At 37.5% G+C, this 17,422-nt stretch overlaps 1 protein-coding gene across 1 annotated transcript; it reads left to right on the top strand.

The window, feature by feature from the left end:
• The first annotated feature begins 389 nt into the window (after nt 1–389).
• LOC149154251 (LOB domain-containing protein 23-like) lies at nt 390–2,392 on the top strand. Its single transcript, XM_089440693.1, has 4 exons — nt 390–493; nt 590–769; nt 1,756–2,047; nt 2,095–2,392. Exons 1-4 carry the CDS (start codon nt 485–487, stop codon nt 2,139–2,141), a joined length of 528 nt encoding a protein of 175 aa, XP_089296819.1. The 5' UTR covers nt 390–484; the 3' UTR covers nt 2,142–2,392.
• Nucleotides 2,393–17,422: the final 15,030 nt, after the last annotated feature.

Below are 17,422 nucleotides of genomic sequence, written 5' to 3'. Positions count from 1 at the left end.
CCCAACTCTCTCTCGTCGCTTTCCACGCCCCCACTCTCTCCCGTCGCTTTCCACGCCCCCACTCAGCAGATAACTGGGCGGCAAACTATTTCGACGCAGTTTCTGTGTAATCATGGCCGGCAAACTATTTCGACGCAGTTTCTGTGTAATCATGGCCGGCAGTGGCACCCCAGGTGCAAGCACCGGCCACGGCTTGTACTGTTAACGTTGTGAACCAATGTGCAGCGTCAACACAAACTGTGGGTCCCAGTCAGGCGGCTAACCTGGAAATTCCTATAAAACACTAAATTATGTTTCACCGCTTAACACACAGATTGCTTCTCAGTCAATGCGGGTCTTCTTGCGCGTCACTGTACATTCCACTCCGCCTATAAATAACAACCATTCTCGCAGTTTGTTTGAGATCAAGCAGCTCGTTTCATTATTCTTCGCAGCTCTGTTCGCTCTTTCTTTCATTTTTTCAGAAAGCTGCCCCGCCACCACCATGGCAAAGGTAGGTAGAACTGATCATTGGATCCAAGCATTTTGTATAACGTAATCTTCACACTGATAATGTAATTGACCGATTTCACTTTGAATAATTATGCAGAACATGAGGAGCAATGCTTCAAAGCCAGATAGTGTGTCTCCCTGCGCTGGTTGCAAGATCCAGAGAAAGAGATGCTCGGAAAAATGCGTGCTTGCGCCTTATTTCCCGCAGAATAATCCCGAGAAATTTCTGTTGGTACATAGAGTCTTCGGAAATGGACATGTCATCAAATTACTGCAGGTTCGTTCTGTTGCTAAAGAATGCAGAGCAGGGAATATTTGAAGTTCAGAAATGTTTGTTTAAATTTAACTCTATACAATGAAATTAGTCTTTATAAATATATTTTAGGTTCATGAGATAATAATTTGATATTAAAATTTTGTTAATTTGATAGAAATTTTTGAAAATTCAAGATTTTGGGTGCTTCAGTGGTTAGTGGTTATTGATGATGTTGAATTTAATTTTATTTTGAAAAATAATTTAAACACTCGCAATAGCAGTGAAGATTTCTTTTAAAAAAAAAAATGCTAAATTCCAATGAAAAATTCACTATCTTAACAAAATTGTGACATCCTAAGACAACCCTTATATTTATAGTTGCATATTTTTATGAGAAATTTACCATCTTAACAAAATTGTGACATCCTTAAACCACTCTTATATTTATAGTTGCATATTTTTAAATATACTTTATAGTTCTATATTTTCAAATAGAGTGGATAGTATTTGAATTAAATGTTTATTTATTTATATATTTATAAATTTTTAAGGATGATAGGTAAACACTGTTTTTTTTTTTATTGAATTTAGATCTTTGCAATATGTGGAGAAATCGGAAAAAAATGTTTGTTTTTTTGGTAACTAGACAAATCAGCTATTGGGTTTATTTCTAAATGTTACTAGTAAATTAGCTATTGGTTTTTTTTAATTAGATAAATTAAATATTAAGGTAATTTCAATTCGGATTATTATTATTATCATTATAATTTCTTTATCTGTGTATTTCAACTTTGAATCTTTTTATACATAACACTTAGTTATTTCAACTTCGAATTTTTTATACATAACACTGCGTTATCACAAAAATTGTGAATTGAACTCGGCCCGAACTAAACAACACACTGAATTAACATAAAACCAATTATTAGCTAGTACTCCGAATTAACAGAAAACCAATTATTATTTATGATGGGATGGTGGTGTGATAAGTTGCTTTGTTTGTGCAGGAACTTCCGGCCGAGCAGAGAGCCGATGCAGTAAACAGCATGGTCTACGAAGCAAGTCAAAGGTTCCAAGATCCTGTGCATGGCTGCGTAGGAATAATCAATGAGCTGAAGAACAAAGTAGCAGAGCTGCAGTCGCAATTGGCCTTCACACAAGCAGAGCTGGCCAGCATTAATATGCAGCATGCCAATCTCTTCACTCTCGTTATGGGAAATCATGGAGCGTCGGACCCCAATTTTTACAACGTATCACCGCAAGAAAGTGAAGAGACGGATTCGCAGTCCATTGTTTTAGGTGATCAAAATCATCCTCTGCAGTTCTGGGAATCAAATCTGTTTTAGATGATCAAGATCATCCTCTGCAGTTCTGGGAATCAATTTGGAGATAGGCAGAACGACTACAGAAGTAGACGGTCTTTGAATTTTGATGAGAGTAAATACTGGAGAAATGTTTGGATGTTTGCAATCCCTGTGTCTTGTTTGCTATTCATTGTAGCTCTATGTAAATGTACGTGTCTCCAACACTAAGGCTTTTTTTTCCAGTTCTCCTAACGAAAGGGAGTGGACTGTGTGGTTGGATCTGAATTTCTGGACCAATTTTAGCTGGAATATCTACAGTACAGTCAAATTAATAAAAAGTTATCAGATTTGGTAACTTGTTCTTTTGAATATTTTTTTGAGTATTTTCAAGGTTTCAATGCATTATCTTAGTGATGCAGAAGCATATCCACTGGTTAAATATTTATGTTAATCTCGGATCTATAAAGTGGTTAAGGTTTAGGTTAATCTCAGATCTATAAAGTGCTGTAGGAAATTAAAATTTTTATAAATATAAAAACATAAAGTATTAAGAAGACCCAAAAAAAGTTGTACAAATCTAAGGCGATAACGTTATCAGGACAGGAAAACAATTTATAAATATAAAAATCTAACGTATCAGGACATGAAAACAATTTATAAATATAAAAATCTAAAGTATTAAAAGGACCCCAACTTTTTTTTTATAAATGTAACGAGATGACGTTATCATCTCAATTTCAACTTTATTGGTACCGTGAGCTGATCTCAATCATTTAATGGTCCACCAAGCCTGTCAGTCTGGTTTCTTATATGATCTATAAGCGTGAGATCCATGTCTGTCTCAGATGTATAAAAGTTTCTAGCAAAATAAAAATAAAAATGGTCAATAATTTTAATATCGTGTTAATCTCATACATATAAACCCATGTTAAAACTCTTTAAGATAGTTAATAATTTTTCAATAAGTTGTTAATTTCAGAAATATAAAACCATGTTAAAATTCTTTAAGATTGTATGTATTTTTTTTGTTTCGTTAATAATAATAATAATAATATCCATTTTTAAGGTCAAAGCCAAGCCAGAGACCAAATTGGTGTATGAGACCCTTTGTTTGTGGGACAAGGGACCCACCTTTGCGTAGCGATTTGATTGCTAAGTTTACGAAGGCATACATACTCTACCCCCCTTTTGTTTTGAACCTGTGACCTCTTAAGAGGAAACACATGCTCTTAACTATTAGGCCCACTCAAACAATATATATTTACATGTCAATGGTCTCATGTTAGTTTTGTGTGCATTTTTATTCCACTGCATTGAACCAACCAACACTAGGGAGAGAATTTTAATAAAACCCATCTTAATAGTAAAGTCTATTAGAGCCCAGAGATACCGTAGGAGAATTTTGAAATTAAAATTTTACCAAGTGCTTCTTCTTCCTCTAATCTTCTTCCATTATCTCACTCCACCCAGCTTGTAAGGACTTGTAGACCGTGCGGCGGGCAAGGCGACTCCACCGTGCAAAGGACTTGTGCGAAATGTGAAGTAAATGAACCTTGGACGAGTTTATAAGGTGTTGGGTGAGTTGAGGGGGCGGTCCCACAAGCTGAGCGAGCCAACCCTCCTCCTGGGCGAGACAACACATTGTAAACAAGTCGGCTTGGGTGTTGGGCGTAGGTCGGCCGGGTGACATAACCAGCCACCTGGCCATATATATTGGCATGTGTTTGTGGAGGCAAAGGCAACATTTGATCATCACGAGTTCGATCAAAGGAGTTCTGCAGTGCGTGGACGAGCCCGCACTTCGGACGAAACTCGAGTGAAAAACTCATGTAGAAAACTCGAGCAGAAAACTCGGGTGAAAAACTTGTGCAGAAAACTTGGGCGAACAACTCGTGCAGAAAACTCGGGCGAGGTTGTCGGGCATAACTCGAGCGAGGTCGTTCGGGCAGAACTCGGGCGAGGTCGACGGGCAGGAAACTCGGGCGAGGTCGTTCAGGCGAACCGGGTGAGATCGTTCGGGCAAACCGAGTGAGATCGTTCGGGCGAATCGGGTGAGGTCATTGGGCAACTTGGGTGAAGTTGTTCGGCGAGCTGGGCGAGGTCATTGGGCGACCCAGGTGAACTTGTTCGGGCGAGCCGGGTGAAGTCATGTGGCGACTCAAGTGAAGTTGTTCAAGCGAACAAGTTTGGGTGAACGGGTGGACGTGCGGACGAGCGGCCAGGTGAGGGCGCGCCGTACATGACGAAATGAAGAATCGTGTGGATAGGCGACTTGGGTAGGGCACGCCGTGCATTTCGAAATGGTGGAAACGGTGAAGTGTTGGAATTGTGAACGGAGGTGTGACTCGTGCGGAGGCGCCCGTGTGTGGCAACTTGGTTACGACGAGGGCGCCCAAGTTGGGCAAAAAACATGATTGTGCGATGAGGTGAATGAAGGGTTGGTGAATCGTGCAGCGACTGTGTGGAGGCGCCAACAAGCTAGGCAATCGAGTTTGCCGAAGTTGGAAATTTGGCTAAGTGTAAATTTGGGGTTTCCCAAGATTTAACTTGTACTTATAAAAGAAGATTATATATATTGATTTGGGCAGACTCATATTGCAGGGAGTTGCCCCTCCCTTTATATTGTTGTGCATTTCTATTGTATAATGTTGTTTATGTGAATGTTATGGGATTTCACTGTATAAAGGACAAAGATAATACTTGGTAATGAAAAATAAACTAAGTATGGAATGTTAGGCATAGTCTACAATCGTAAGTATTGGTGAAAAGAAAACGGTTGGTAGTGCGGCACCTCGCTATAGTGCGGTTGGAAGATTACCGCCAGTGTAGGGCATGACAGGTGGTATCAGAGCTGATGATCAGAAAGCTGATCGGGTTGACGATGAAGTGCTAATCCCACTGCACTATCGTGACAGGTGGTATCAGAGCTAGTCCAAGTTTTGCAAAAAACTTGGTGAACTGAATCAAGGAGTTGATTCTACGAAGACCGAAGACTTGAAAGGGAGTTCAAGCTTTGCAAGTGACTGGTGGAATATCAAGGTGATTCAGGTGAATGGTGAAACAGGTTTAGCAGAGGTGAAGCTTAGTGCTTGGGCCAAGTTGAACGACAAGGCATGGAAAGTTTGGAAGGATGCGAAGGGAAGCTCTTCCTTACCTTATACAGGTTGAAGCGGATGAAAGAAGAGAACCCCCGGATTCGAAAGGAACTTGAAGTCTTGGAAAGGAATGTTGAAGACGAACTTCTTCAACTTGGTTGGACAATGGAGCAGGTTGAGGCTGTAGATTGTGCTAACAAGGAAGAGGAAGCCATGATGATTGAGGATGTTGTAGATGTGATAACGATGGAGGACAAACTTGAGGATGATCAAGTTGGACCAGGATCATGCAGTTTGCAGACATGGATGGATAGGGATACTCACATGGAGGAGCCTCATGATAATGAAGTAAGTATTGATACTTGTGTTTCATTTGAGCATTTGGTAGATGAACTGTATGCAGGGAAGAGCAACTCCAAGTTGCCGATGCAAGGGAGGATCTTACCATGGATGTCTACAATAAAACCTTGTATGGAGAAGCAAGGATTGTTGATTGTTGCAGGACTTATTGGGTTGTTTGTGACCTTATAGTAGAAGGTACAAAGGCCCGTGACAAGGGAGGAACATGATGATCATTACGAGAGAATGGGTCATGCTTTTGCCATATGGAAAATTGGCTAAGTGCCCGACATGACTCATGGATAGATTGAGGAGGGCACACACTTGAGTTGCTTAGGTGGAATTCTCATGGCCGATATCAAGAGGAAGTCTTGTGGGAACCTTTAGTGGGGGAGCTATGATGGAGAGACTCATGTGATGATGATATGGTTGGGTGACCGAGTTCACTAGACCAAAAATTGCAAACTTGGATGGGGATGACTGATTGTTGTGATGGGTCTACTTGGTTGGACTACATGGGCAACTTAGTCATGGACATTAGGTTGGAGACATAGAGCATGGCAGTCTTATGCAGGGACATTATGCAGGAGCACTTGTAGAGGTGTCACTTATGGGCATCCAACGAGGAGTACTAAGGCAGCGATATTGTGCAGGTGGATTTTCTTGTGTGACATGGAGATGTTTTATTTATGAGCCGATGGAGAGGTTGTGCACTCTTGTACAACAAGGACATGGACTTGGATGGAGTTGTGAGCGTACTATGGAGCAGTCCTACTACATGGAGAGCTGAGGCATCTTGTAGAGACCTTTGGGCCGAGGCTTGTATGCTTGCTGGATGTTGGTTGGAGATGGCTCATGGAGCTCATGATGACATGAGGTTGTGACTTTTGGGGACTTCATATATGGTGGACTTGGAGGATCCAATGCATTGAGGAGTTGAGGTTAGAGACATTGATGTAAAATGGGATGCATACTTTCAAGTACATGTATGGGTGTGGCTTGAAAGAGTGACTTGATGTGGAGGATCGATATGAGATGCTTTGGAGTGATGGAGTACAACACTGATGATGCCTTGGTGGCAACACTTGGGCATGGGTTGAGTTGAGACTTAACCACTTTTGACATATGGGAGCTAATTGATCTATGATCATGGGTAACACATGGATAGATGAGACAGGTGTATACTTGTTTCTATGGCAGAATTAAGGGATGACACATACAGATATGATGGAGATTTCTTCATTGACCTGGATGTGGCACATCAAGAGTCGGAGTTTGAAGAGATGATCTCTTCACTTTGAGGAGATGGATGTTTTGCAGATGGATGATGATGTTGGACAGAAAACATCATGGACAGCATGTTGCAGATGAGATGAGGACTACTTCATGGACCTGAGCATGCTTACACTTATATGGAGATGGGCTCTTGATCGAGTTGAGGATGTGACGGGATGTTCTGAGAAACAACTGATGGTGGCATGAAGATGTGCATTCTCATGGTTTGAGTGCAATACAGTTGGATTAGCTACCCAACTAGCTCAAATTATGGGGCTCGAGAAGTGTGAAGAGATGTGTTAGCATTTTTGGAGTATCATGGCAGTAGTTCACATGATGACGACACATGATGAGGTCGACACATTATGTTGAAGAAGCATGTAGCTTGAGATGGAGGGGCCAGCCTTCCACGATGGAGAGCAACATGTGGAGATTGTGACAAGGTGGTTGATGATCATGGATTGAGATTATTTTCGATATATGACATACCAATGGGGTGTATGCCTTGGTATGGAGATCTTGGTGACAAATGGTTGCTGGGATGAGATATTGTCAAGGATGACAATGACTTTAAGTGGGGGAGGATGTAAGGACCTGTGGTCCGTACGACGGGCAGGGTGACGCCACCGTGTGAAGGACTTGTGCGAAATGCAAGTAAATGAACTTTGGATGAGTTTATAAGGTGTTGGGTGAGTTGAGGGGGCAGTCCCACGAGCTGGGTGGGCTGACCCTCCTCCTGGGCGAGACAACACATTATAAACGAGTTGGCTTGGGCATTGGGCGTTGGTCGGTCGGGTGACATACATCATTCGATCATCACGAGTTCGATCAAAGGAGTTCTGTAGTGCGTGGACGAGCCCACACTTTGGGTGGAACTTGGGTGAAAAACTCATGCAGAAAACTCAGGAAGAAAACTCGGGTGAAAAACTCGTGCAGAAAACTTAGATGAACAACTCATGAGGAAAATCGTGTAGAAAACTCGAGTGAGGTCGTCGGGCAGAACTCGAGCGAGGTCATTCAGGCAGAACTCAGGCGAGGTTGTTGGGCAGGAAACTCGAGCAAGTTCGTTCGGGTGAACCGGGGGAGGTCGTTCGGGCAAGCCGGGTGAGGCCGTTCGTGCGAGCCGGGGGAGGTCGTCAGGCAACCCGGGTGAATTCGTTTGGGCGAGCCAGGTGAGGTCGTTGGGCAGCTGGGTGAAGTCATTCGGGCTAGCTGGGTGAAGTCGTGTGGTGACTCGGGTGAAATTGTTCGGGCGAACGAGTTTGGGTGAACGGGTGGACGTGCGGACGGGCGACCGGGTGAGTGTCGTGCATGACAAAACGAAGAATCGTGCGGACGGGCGACTTGGGTAGGGTGCGCCGTGCATGACAAAATAGTGGAAATGGTAAAGTGTTGGAGTTGTGAACGGAGGTGTGACTCGTGCGGATGCGCTCGTGTGTGGCGACTTGGTTACGATGGGGCAAGCCCAAGTTGGGCAAACAACATGATCATGCGAGGAGGTGAATGAAGGGTTGGTGAGTCGTGCGGTGACTGTGTGGAAGCGCCGACGAGCTGGGCAACCAAGTTTGCCGAAGTTGGAAATCTAGCTAAGTGTAAATTTGGGGTTTCCCAAGATTTAACTTATACTTATAAAAGAAGATTATATATATTGATTTGGGCAGACTCATATTGTAGGGAGTTGCCCCTCCTTTTATACTGTTGTGCATTTCTATTGTATAATGTTGTTTATGTGAATGTTATGGGCTTTCACTGTATAAAAGACAAAAATAATACTTGATAATGAAAAATAAAATAAGTATAGAATGTTAAGCATAGTCTACAATCGTAAGTATTGGTGAAAAGAAAATGGTTGGTAGTGCCGCACCTCACTATAGTGCGGTTGGAAGATTACCACCAGTGTAACGGCGTGACACCGCTCTTCTAACCACACCCTATCAATTTAATTGATAACAAAAGTATACTAAAGATTTATCCACAATATTGAGAAATACTTTTTATCTATCATGCTGAGAATTAATAAAAATTAGCGGATTGGGTAACTTATTCCTTTGGATATTTCAAAGAATATTTTTGAATGTCGTATTGTACCGCTGCATTATCTGACATTGGTTGGCCCTCCCCATATATTCTAGGATGGCATGAGAGACTCATGGAGAATTATTATCGTAGATTTTTACTAACCTCACATCTATAAGATTTTTATACAGTGTTTTAAAATTTAAGATATGACGTTATCATTTTAATTTCAATATTTTATTTTGTTTCATTTTTTGCATTGCGTGTTAATTATTCTGTGTTATCCTTTTATAAAATTTTTTAAAATTAATAAAAAATTCATAGATATATTTTAAAATTTAATATTATAGTAGTTTCAAATACATAATAGAATAATAGAAAAATAAATTGTTTTGTTGTTTTTGTTTTTTATTTTTTATTTTGATTTATAAACATCTCTTATATATCAATCATACAAATATTTAGAGTAATTAAATGTTTGGCTTGATTATTAAATGATACAAATAAAGAGGAAAATATAATTATTAGATTATCCTTATCATCTAATCTTATACCTTCTACCATATTTTCAAAGTACTACTCAATTTAATATAATAACACCTAATCTATATTTCAATTGTGTTATTACATCTCAATGAATCTACAAATGTGTCAATTACATTGATTGTATATCTAAGCAACATGACAAGTCATAACACCCTAGCCTCCCAAAGTCATGTATTTCACATGTCAGACACAACACGTGTGACACATGTCCAATACAAGTTTGACTTGTGTCATGTTTGCATGATGTGAGTTTGACTTGTGTCACACATGAGCCCTATTGTTGTCCCTAAATTTGGACACATGTTTGGTGAAGAAACATCCCACAAATTCTTAAAATCTATTTTTTTCCTCATTCTCTTGAAATTCAAGCTCAAATAAGGAATGATAGAAGATATTCCAAGTTTGGGAAGTGGATTTATCCAGAACTTACTAATGTTATCCAATTAATCATAATATTGGCCTCTTAAAGTAGAGGATGAAATCATTTTACTTAAATTTTTAACATTATCAATAGTTGTTTCAACATTTTTGAGTGGTTCCAACCTCATTGGAAATCATATGGAGAAAGTAGAATTCTAGATCCCACTCAAAACTCAATAGTTTTCAAGATTTGTGGGATTGAAATATTTCCATTTGACTCTATCATGTATGAGGGTATGAAAAGAATTTAATCAAGAGCACCAAGCCCTCTATATACCCCTATGTTGTTGGCAATGAGGGTTGAAATCATCTATCATCACCCTAGTAAAATTATAACTATTGCTCAAATAAAATCTCAATTTGACATGTTAATCTTTTTATATCTTATTTTAATGCTTAGAGGGTGATATTGATGATGAGATTCTGAATATAGGAAACGAATTTGATGCTATGTAGTACTAGTTATTTGTTGCAGCATGAGTTTTTTGGGCTCTACATGACATTTAGGGCCTCTTTGTTGTTGTATTTTTAATTCAGATATTGATTGCATTCAATTCTATTTTGGTTATATGCATTATTTGTATGATTTCATTTCTATCATCATGTATTGTTTTATTTTCTAAATTGAATCTTTTTCTATATTTCATTTTTTATGTGCATTTCACTAATTTGTGATACTTTTTAATATATAGTATATAAAGTTTCCTCTATATCCTATTAGGGCTTATTGTATCACATGTAGTATACTCGTATTTTTATGTCCTCCACGTCTCACGTCATCATGTCATGTGACTTAGTTGTATATCCATTCCTTCCCTTAATAAAGGTAGATTGGGGTTGGGGGTGGAACAAGAAAAATACAAAAGAATATTACTTCCAGCTTCACACATTCAATGGTGGGGGTGGGGGAAGAGAATCAGAGAATTTTATATTGAGAATGAGTACATTGAGGGTGGGGTTGGGAGAAGACATTGACGATGACACTGTAAGAAACATTGGAAGAATAAAAGGTTGTAGGAATTAAGGGGGCTGATAGGAGACAAAATGAAATAATATAAACAATGAGAGAATTTTAAGGGGCAATGGGTGATGAGGTAGTGGTGGGGGAAAACAATGCGAAAATTTAAACAATGGGAGAATTTTAAAGAGTGGTGGCCATTAAGGAGAGTGGTGGTGGGAGCATGAGGGCTTCACTCAATGAACCTGTGACATAACACGTGCATTCGTGGCAAACTAAACAATACCCTTAATTTGACTACATATTGGAAAATACCTCTAAAAACCACATTATTTAACCCCCTACCAATATGAACCCAATACACCTTTCCAATTTAAAAACCCCTACTTTCACTAGATATTGTAGGTATCCATTTTTTCATTAACATTTTTTCAACTCCTTTATATTTTTTTATTAACTTTGAGCTCCATTTTTTATATCTTCTAATATAAAAACCCTTTGCCCCCTATTATATGCTCAATATATTATGTCTTTTTTTCCTCAATATATATCCCCCAATATAAATGCACGTGGTATGGTATTGCTCCCCCAATGAAGCCCTTGTGGGTGGGAGATAATGGGAAGATTTAGAATTCCATTGTCTCCTCCAATTCAACCCTCTTAAAATCCTCCCAAGTCCCCACACCCATTTTAAATTCTCCCATTGTGTCCCCTATTAGGCTTGGTTTGATTGGTTTGCTAACTTATTGTTTGAAAAATTTTAGAAAGAAAATATAATGTGTTTTTTTCTTAAACTTAATGTGATATCACAACATCCTTTTCCATATTGCAACATACACATAATATTAAGTCATAAAAACACCTTTAAACATAATAAACTAATACAAAATACAACATTAATTGCAAGGATTATTCTTTAGTCCTTTAATTTGATAAAGTTTCCAATATTTCATCACATATAAAAAAAGCAACATATTTAACAAATATATATGTGTGTGTGTGTGTGTGCAACATTAAAAACATGTAAAATGATTTGATTTGTGACAATTTACATAACTTAGACAAAAGTGAGAAGAATACCTAGTTATGGTGGCTTAGTTGTGCTCTTGTTTCGATCACTCAACTGAATATGCGGCCCTACCAACTAGGAATGACTATTTGAATTCCTAGCCTAAGGAACCTCCATAGGTTCCCTAACCCTCTGACCCAAACTCCAAATCACAACCGTAGTGTGTTTCAGATCCATGTGCCAACACCCCTCTAGTGTCCAACACCAAAAACCACCTCTCAATGACAGCCAAACCTCTACACTCCCACGTGCCAAAAAAAAACAAAAATTCCCTTGTTGTCTTATCCAAGTTTCCCCCAAAGCTCCCTGTAAGAATACCCATCTCCTTCCCATTTTGCTGCACTTATCTCTCCCTCATGAATGTTACCTATGCCATCTTATTCTCTTAAGCCACTAATCAACCATAATGGCCCCTTCCATTCCCCACCTATTAATTTATCCCAAAATCAATTTTAGGAATTCAAACGTATCAAGTCAAAAGAACAATAAATTAATAAATTAATAGTATTTACTTTTACAAATCCATCAAATCAAAATGGATTCATGAGAATCCTAATTAATTAAACATTTAATTAATCATAATAATCATTAAGTAATCATCGATCATGATTAATTATTAATCAATTAATTAACTAATAATACTAATCATAGGATAATAATATATCTATGTGAGATATGGGTATGTAGCTAGCACATGCATGCCTCGCAAGTATACTAATAATAGTTTTAAGAAGTAATCAAAGATAAAACACTCAATCATTAACAAACTTACATAAGGTAATTGGATTAAGGAGTGGGCATTACATACACCCCTCCAAAAAAATCATTCTAAAGTTAAAGTACATAGGATATGAACAGTCGGGATACGGTATGACAATAAGGTATAAAAAAACAAGGGAAAATATGTACTAACCAAATTTAAGTAAATCAAGCCATAATTTATAGTGGATTGGAGTAGATTTAAGTAATTCTAGAGTCCCCAATTAACTTATAACCTCCTAACCTCCTTAACCTACTTCCACTCCCATTATATCCATCCTTTGTTATAATATATGATGACATCAACTATATTGATTTAAACACTAATAGAACCAAAATGGTAGAAAAGTTAACTATATCAACCTAAATACCCCATTATACAACTACCAATCATCATCACATGCCTAGGGGATCATTTCCATCGCTATCCTCCCTCAATTCTAGGCTTGGAGGTTACGTGGTGGGAAATGCCTCGAACCCTCCTTAAAGAACTAAGGTTAACACCCTAGCATGAACCACATTGCAACATTGGTTTGAATGCTTGTTGTCGAATCATTTGGTCGGGTTGTCATGTCACTTGCAATCTACACCTTACCCCATGTCATAATATTGCATATCAAGTAAATAAAAAATATAATAGAACAACCTACATCATACTATTCCTCATTGGCTGTCTCAAAATCCACTAGCTACTAGCATAGATCTTTGGCTATGACATAGCTCCCTTCTAATTTTTAGGTTAGTTATCATCCAAGCATATACACAACAAAATTATATACAAGGAAATGTCATTCTAATCATCATATTATTAGATCCGTTATCCACGTATCAAAATTTCTCAATTGATATTGAGATGTTGGAAAGAAATCATAAATTGGATAAATCATAAATCAAATAAGTCTTACATTAGATAAATGATACATCAGATAAGCCATTCATCAAATATTTAATCAACATAAACAAAATTCATCAAGTGTTTCAGATAACTAAGTCAATATGTCCAATCAAAATTCATCAATTTTACATAGTGTTCATAAACAAAACATCCTAAAAATACAAGTAGGTCCTCAACATGAGTAGTTATCTAGGTCAAAATTGACATCTCATATGGTCAAAAAGTGAGGGGTGGTCACTATATATAGTCTTTTCACCCTCCCAGGTAGCAAACCATGGGATATACTTCTCCCACTAGACCTTAACCTGGTCCACCAATCAATACCTAAGTTGTTGAACTCTACAGGCCAATATGCCAAAGAGTTCCCACATCTGAGACCCGTAATTCTCTCGAATTAATTTTATGAGGTTCAGTAGACACATAATGTCATAGAACAGATACATGAAAAACATCATTTGTTTTATGTGAGTGGGGGAGCAGTACAAGATGATAGGAAACTAATCCAATTTATCTTTGATCCTAAATGGTCCTATAAATAAGGGTGACAACTTCATCCGTTTTAGAAACTAAATGGTGTTCTTATTGGGTTGGATACAAATAAAAACTTTGTCTCCAACTTCATAACTTCTATTAGTCCTATGTGGATCCACATAACTCATTTTTATATCATGTGCTTCCTTCAACCTTTGTTTAATATTCCTTCCCCGCTCCTCCATTTCGTGAACCAATTCCAATCATACTATTACTCTTTCCTCCAACCTTTCCCAACTCAGTGGTGTCATTCGTGGTCTCCCATATAGAGCTTGATAAGGAGGCATCTCGATGGAAGTGTGGTAGCCGTAATTGTAGGTGAACTCTACCAATGGTAGCTACCTCTCCCATTAAGTCTAGTTATCCATAACATACATTCTCAAAATGTCTTCCATAATCCAATTTACTCTTTAAGTCTACCATCTATTTTTGAATGATATTCAATACCCAAGTTTAGTCTCATCCCTAATTCTTACTGCAAACTTATCCAAAACATAGATGTAAACCGAGATTACCTACATTAGAGGAAATTTCAACCTAAAAGTGCCCATGAAATTTTCATGTAATTTCCATGTCATAATATGTAAATCAATAAAAGTCCTTTAAATTTAAAAAGAGGTACATGTGAATATTTTGGAGGGAATTTTTTATTTATTTATTTATTTATTTGTTTTATTTTATTTTTTTTTTTTTTTTTTATTTTAAATTGTATTTTTGGCTTATCTCCCTATAGGTTTACTCAAATTTCAATTGTAGACACTCGTTGGATACAAAATTAAATTCCACATCCAACAAGTAACCATTAAGCATACTTTTGAGAATTCCCACATTAATAAAAATTGAAGATACATATAAAAGACTTGTTCAACGTAATTTTTAAATGTATCTTCAAATTCTATCATTGTGGATCCTCTCAAAAGTAGGCATAATGAGTAATCGTTGGATGTGGAATTTAATTCAACATACAACGAGTGTCTACACTTGAAATTTGAGTAAACCTATAAGGACATAAGCCAAAAATACAATTAAAAAAAATAGAATTTTCTTCTTTTCCCTCAAAAATTCATCACTCTTATTTTATTATTTTAACTATTATTATATTATTTTTCCTTAGAGTCCACTTTTAGGCTGAAATTTCCTCTAATGTTAGAATTAATCTTTGTGGGTAACCCATGTAGTTAGATAAAATCACTCATGAATACTCATGCCACATCAATGAAATGACAAGTGTCTCTCACAAGGATGAAACTAGAATTTTTGGTCAACTTATCATCTTAAAAAATATGGAATTATGTCTTTGTGATGTGAGTGGAAAACCCATAGTGAAATCCATGGAAATGACCTCCCATTTAGACATATTAATGTCATCTAATTGTAGGAGTCTTGTTGAGTGGTGATGGTCATCCTTCACTAGTTGACATTCAACACACTTGGCAACAAACTTGACCAAGTCACGCATCATGCCTACCCAAAAAAAGTTTATTCATGTCTTCATACATTTTCTTCATGCTAGGATGTGCATAGTAAAGTTCTCGATGTTACTCCTCGAGTATGGTTCTTTATATACTCTCTTCTCTAGGAATGTACATTCTAACTTTAAATATCAACAATTCATTTGTTTTAAGAGCATATCCCTCAGACTTTGGTTCTATCTACTTCCCATGTTAGAGAATTGATGTAACCTTTATATAACAAGTATATTCAAAGAGTTTCTCTAACACATACTCCTTGAAATTCACCCCCAAGGGTACTATGGAGAAAATCCAAAGTATTCTACTTAGTGCATTAGCTATCATATTCTCTTTTCACTTGATGAATGAAATCCAAAAATTGTAATCGTTGATTAATTCATGCCATCGCATTTGTCTAGCATTTAGATCCCTTTGACTAAGAAATGCTTTAGGCTCTCATGATCATTGTTTAGCTCAAAGTTCCTCCCAATAAGGTAGTGTCTCCAAAGTTTCAAGGCTAGTATCAATGTTTTTAATTCTAAGTAATGTGTAGTGTACAACTTTCCATATTTCTCCAAATTCCTAGATGCATAAGCTATTACCCCCCTTCTTGCATCAACACATGTCCTACTCCTTATTTTGGAGAATTTGTGTAAAGTATGAAATCCTTCTTTGTGTCAGGCATTCGAAGGATTGGAGCACTATTTAGTAATATCCTTAATTCAATGAACACAATGTTCCATTCATCTATATATTCATACATAACTCCCTTGAGTTGTAGTTTGGTTATGTGTTTCACAATGTTTGAAAACCCTTCCATGAACCTCCCATAATGACCTACTAGCCCCATGAAGCTATGCAACTCATGAACAATTTTCAACATTGGCCAATCCATTATGGCCTTCACCTTTTTTGGGTCAATTGAGATCCTTCTCCTAAAATAATGTGCCTAAGGTATTGAGTTTCCTTCTAAAAGAAGGAATATTATGACAATTTGTGATACAATTCTTATTTTCCCTTAAGTATGTCAACACAACCCTCAAGTTCTCATCATGCTCCTTTTCATTTTTGGAATACACGAGAGTACAGTCTAGAAAGACTTGTACAAAGTGATCCAAAAACTTTTGAAACATGTCATTCAAGGGACTCATGAACACTCCTGGTGCATTGGTCAAAACAAATGGCACTACTATGAACTCATGGTGCCCAAGTCGAGTTTGAAAGGTGGTTTTTGGGATATCACCTTCCTTCATCCTTAACTCGTGGTATTCGAATCACAAATCATTTTTTGAGAAAACTATTGCTCCCTTCCTTTGATCAAAGAGATCATCTATTCTAGGTATCAAGTACCTATTCTTTATTGTGGCTAAATTCTATTCCCTATATTATATGCACAATATTAAGGAACCATCTTTCCCCTTGAAAAAAATCAACAGCTCACCCCAAGGTGAAATACTAGGTCTAATAAGTTCTAAATCTAACAACTCATTTAATTGCATTTACAACTCACAAAGTTTTGGAGTTCTCATCTTGTAGGGTGTTGGTTATTAACTTTGCACCAATTTTTATATTGACTATGAAATCAAGGTCCCTATCAATGGGTAATCTTGGAAACTATTTGGGGAAAACATCACCAAATTCTAACTGAATTGGTTGTTGATCTAGGGAGGGTCCCTTCATGTCACTTACCACCTCAATTACATATAATTTACAGCCTCACATGAAGCAAAATTTTACCCTCATTATTGATCTTAATTACAGGGACACTCCTATCTTGATACCATAAATCTCCATTGATCTACCTTCATTATTTAAACATATCACCTTTTTTTTTAACAATCTAGCAAATATCGATGAGCTTCTAGCCAACCCATTCTAATGATTACATCATACATCCCTAGTGCAATGATATATGCCTTCAACTTAGTTGTATAAACCCAAAATTTTAAATGACATTGGTTAAACATAGGTCATACTACTTATCTTACCCCATAATCCATCTCGACTTGTTTAAAG

This window comes from Pinus tabuliformis, chromosome 9, assembly GCF_031772625.1.
Source record: "Pinus tabuliformis cultivar Carrire ecotype Pingquan chromosome 9, CPIR1, whole genome shotgun sequence".
Taxonomy (NCBI): domain Eukaryota; kingdom Viridiplantae; phylum Streptophyta; class Pinopsida; order Pinales; family Pinaceae; genus Pinus; species Pinus tabuliformis.
This window is presented reverse-complemented; position numbering and strand designations above follow the sequence as displayed.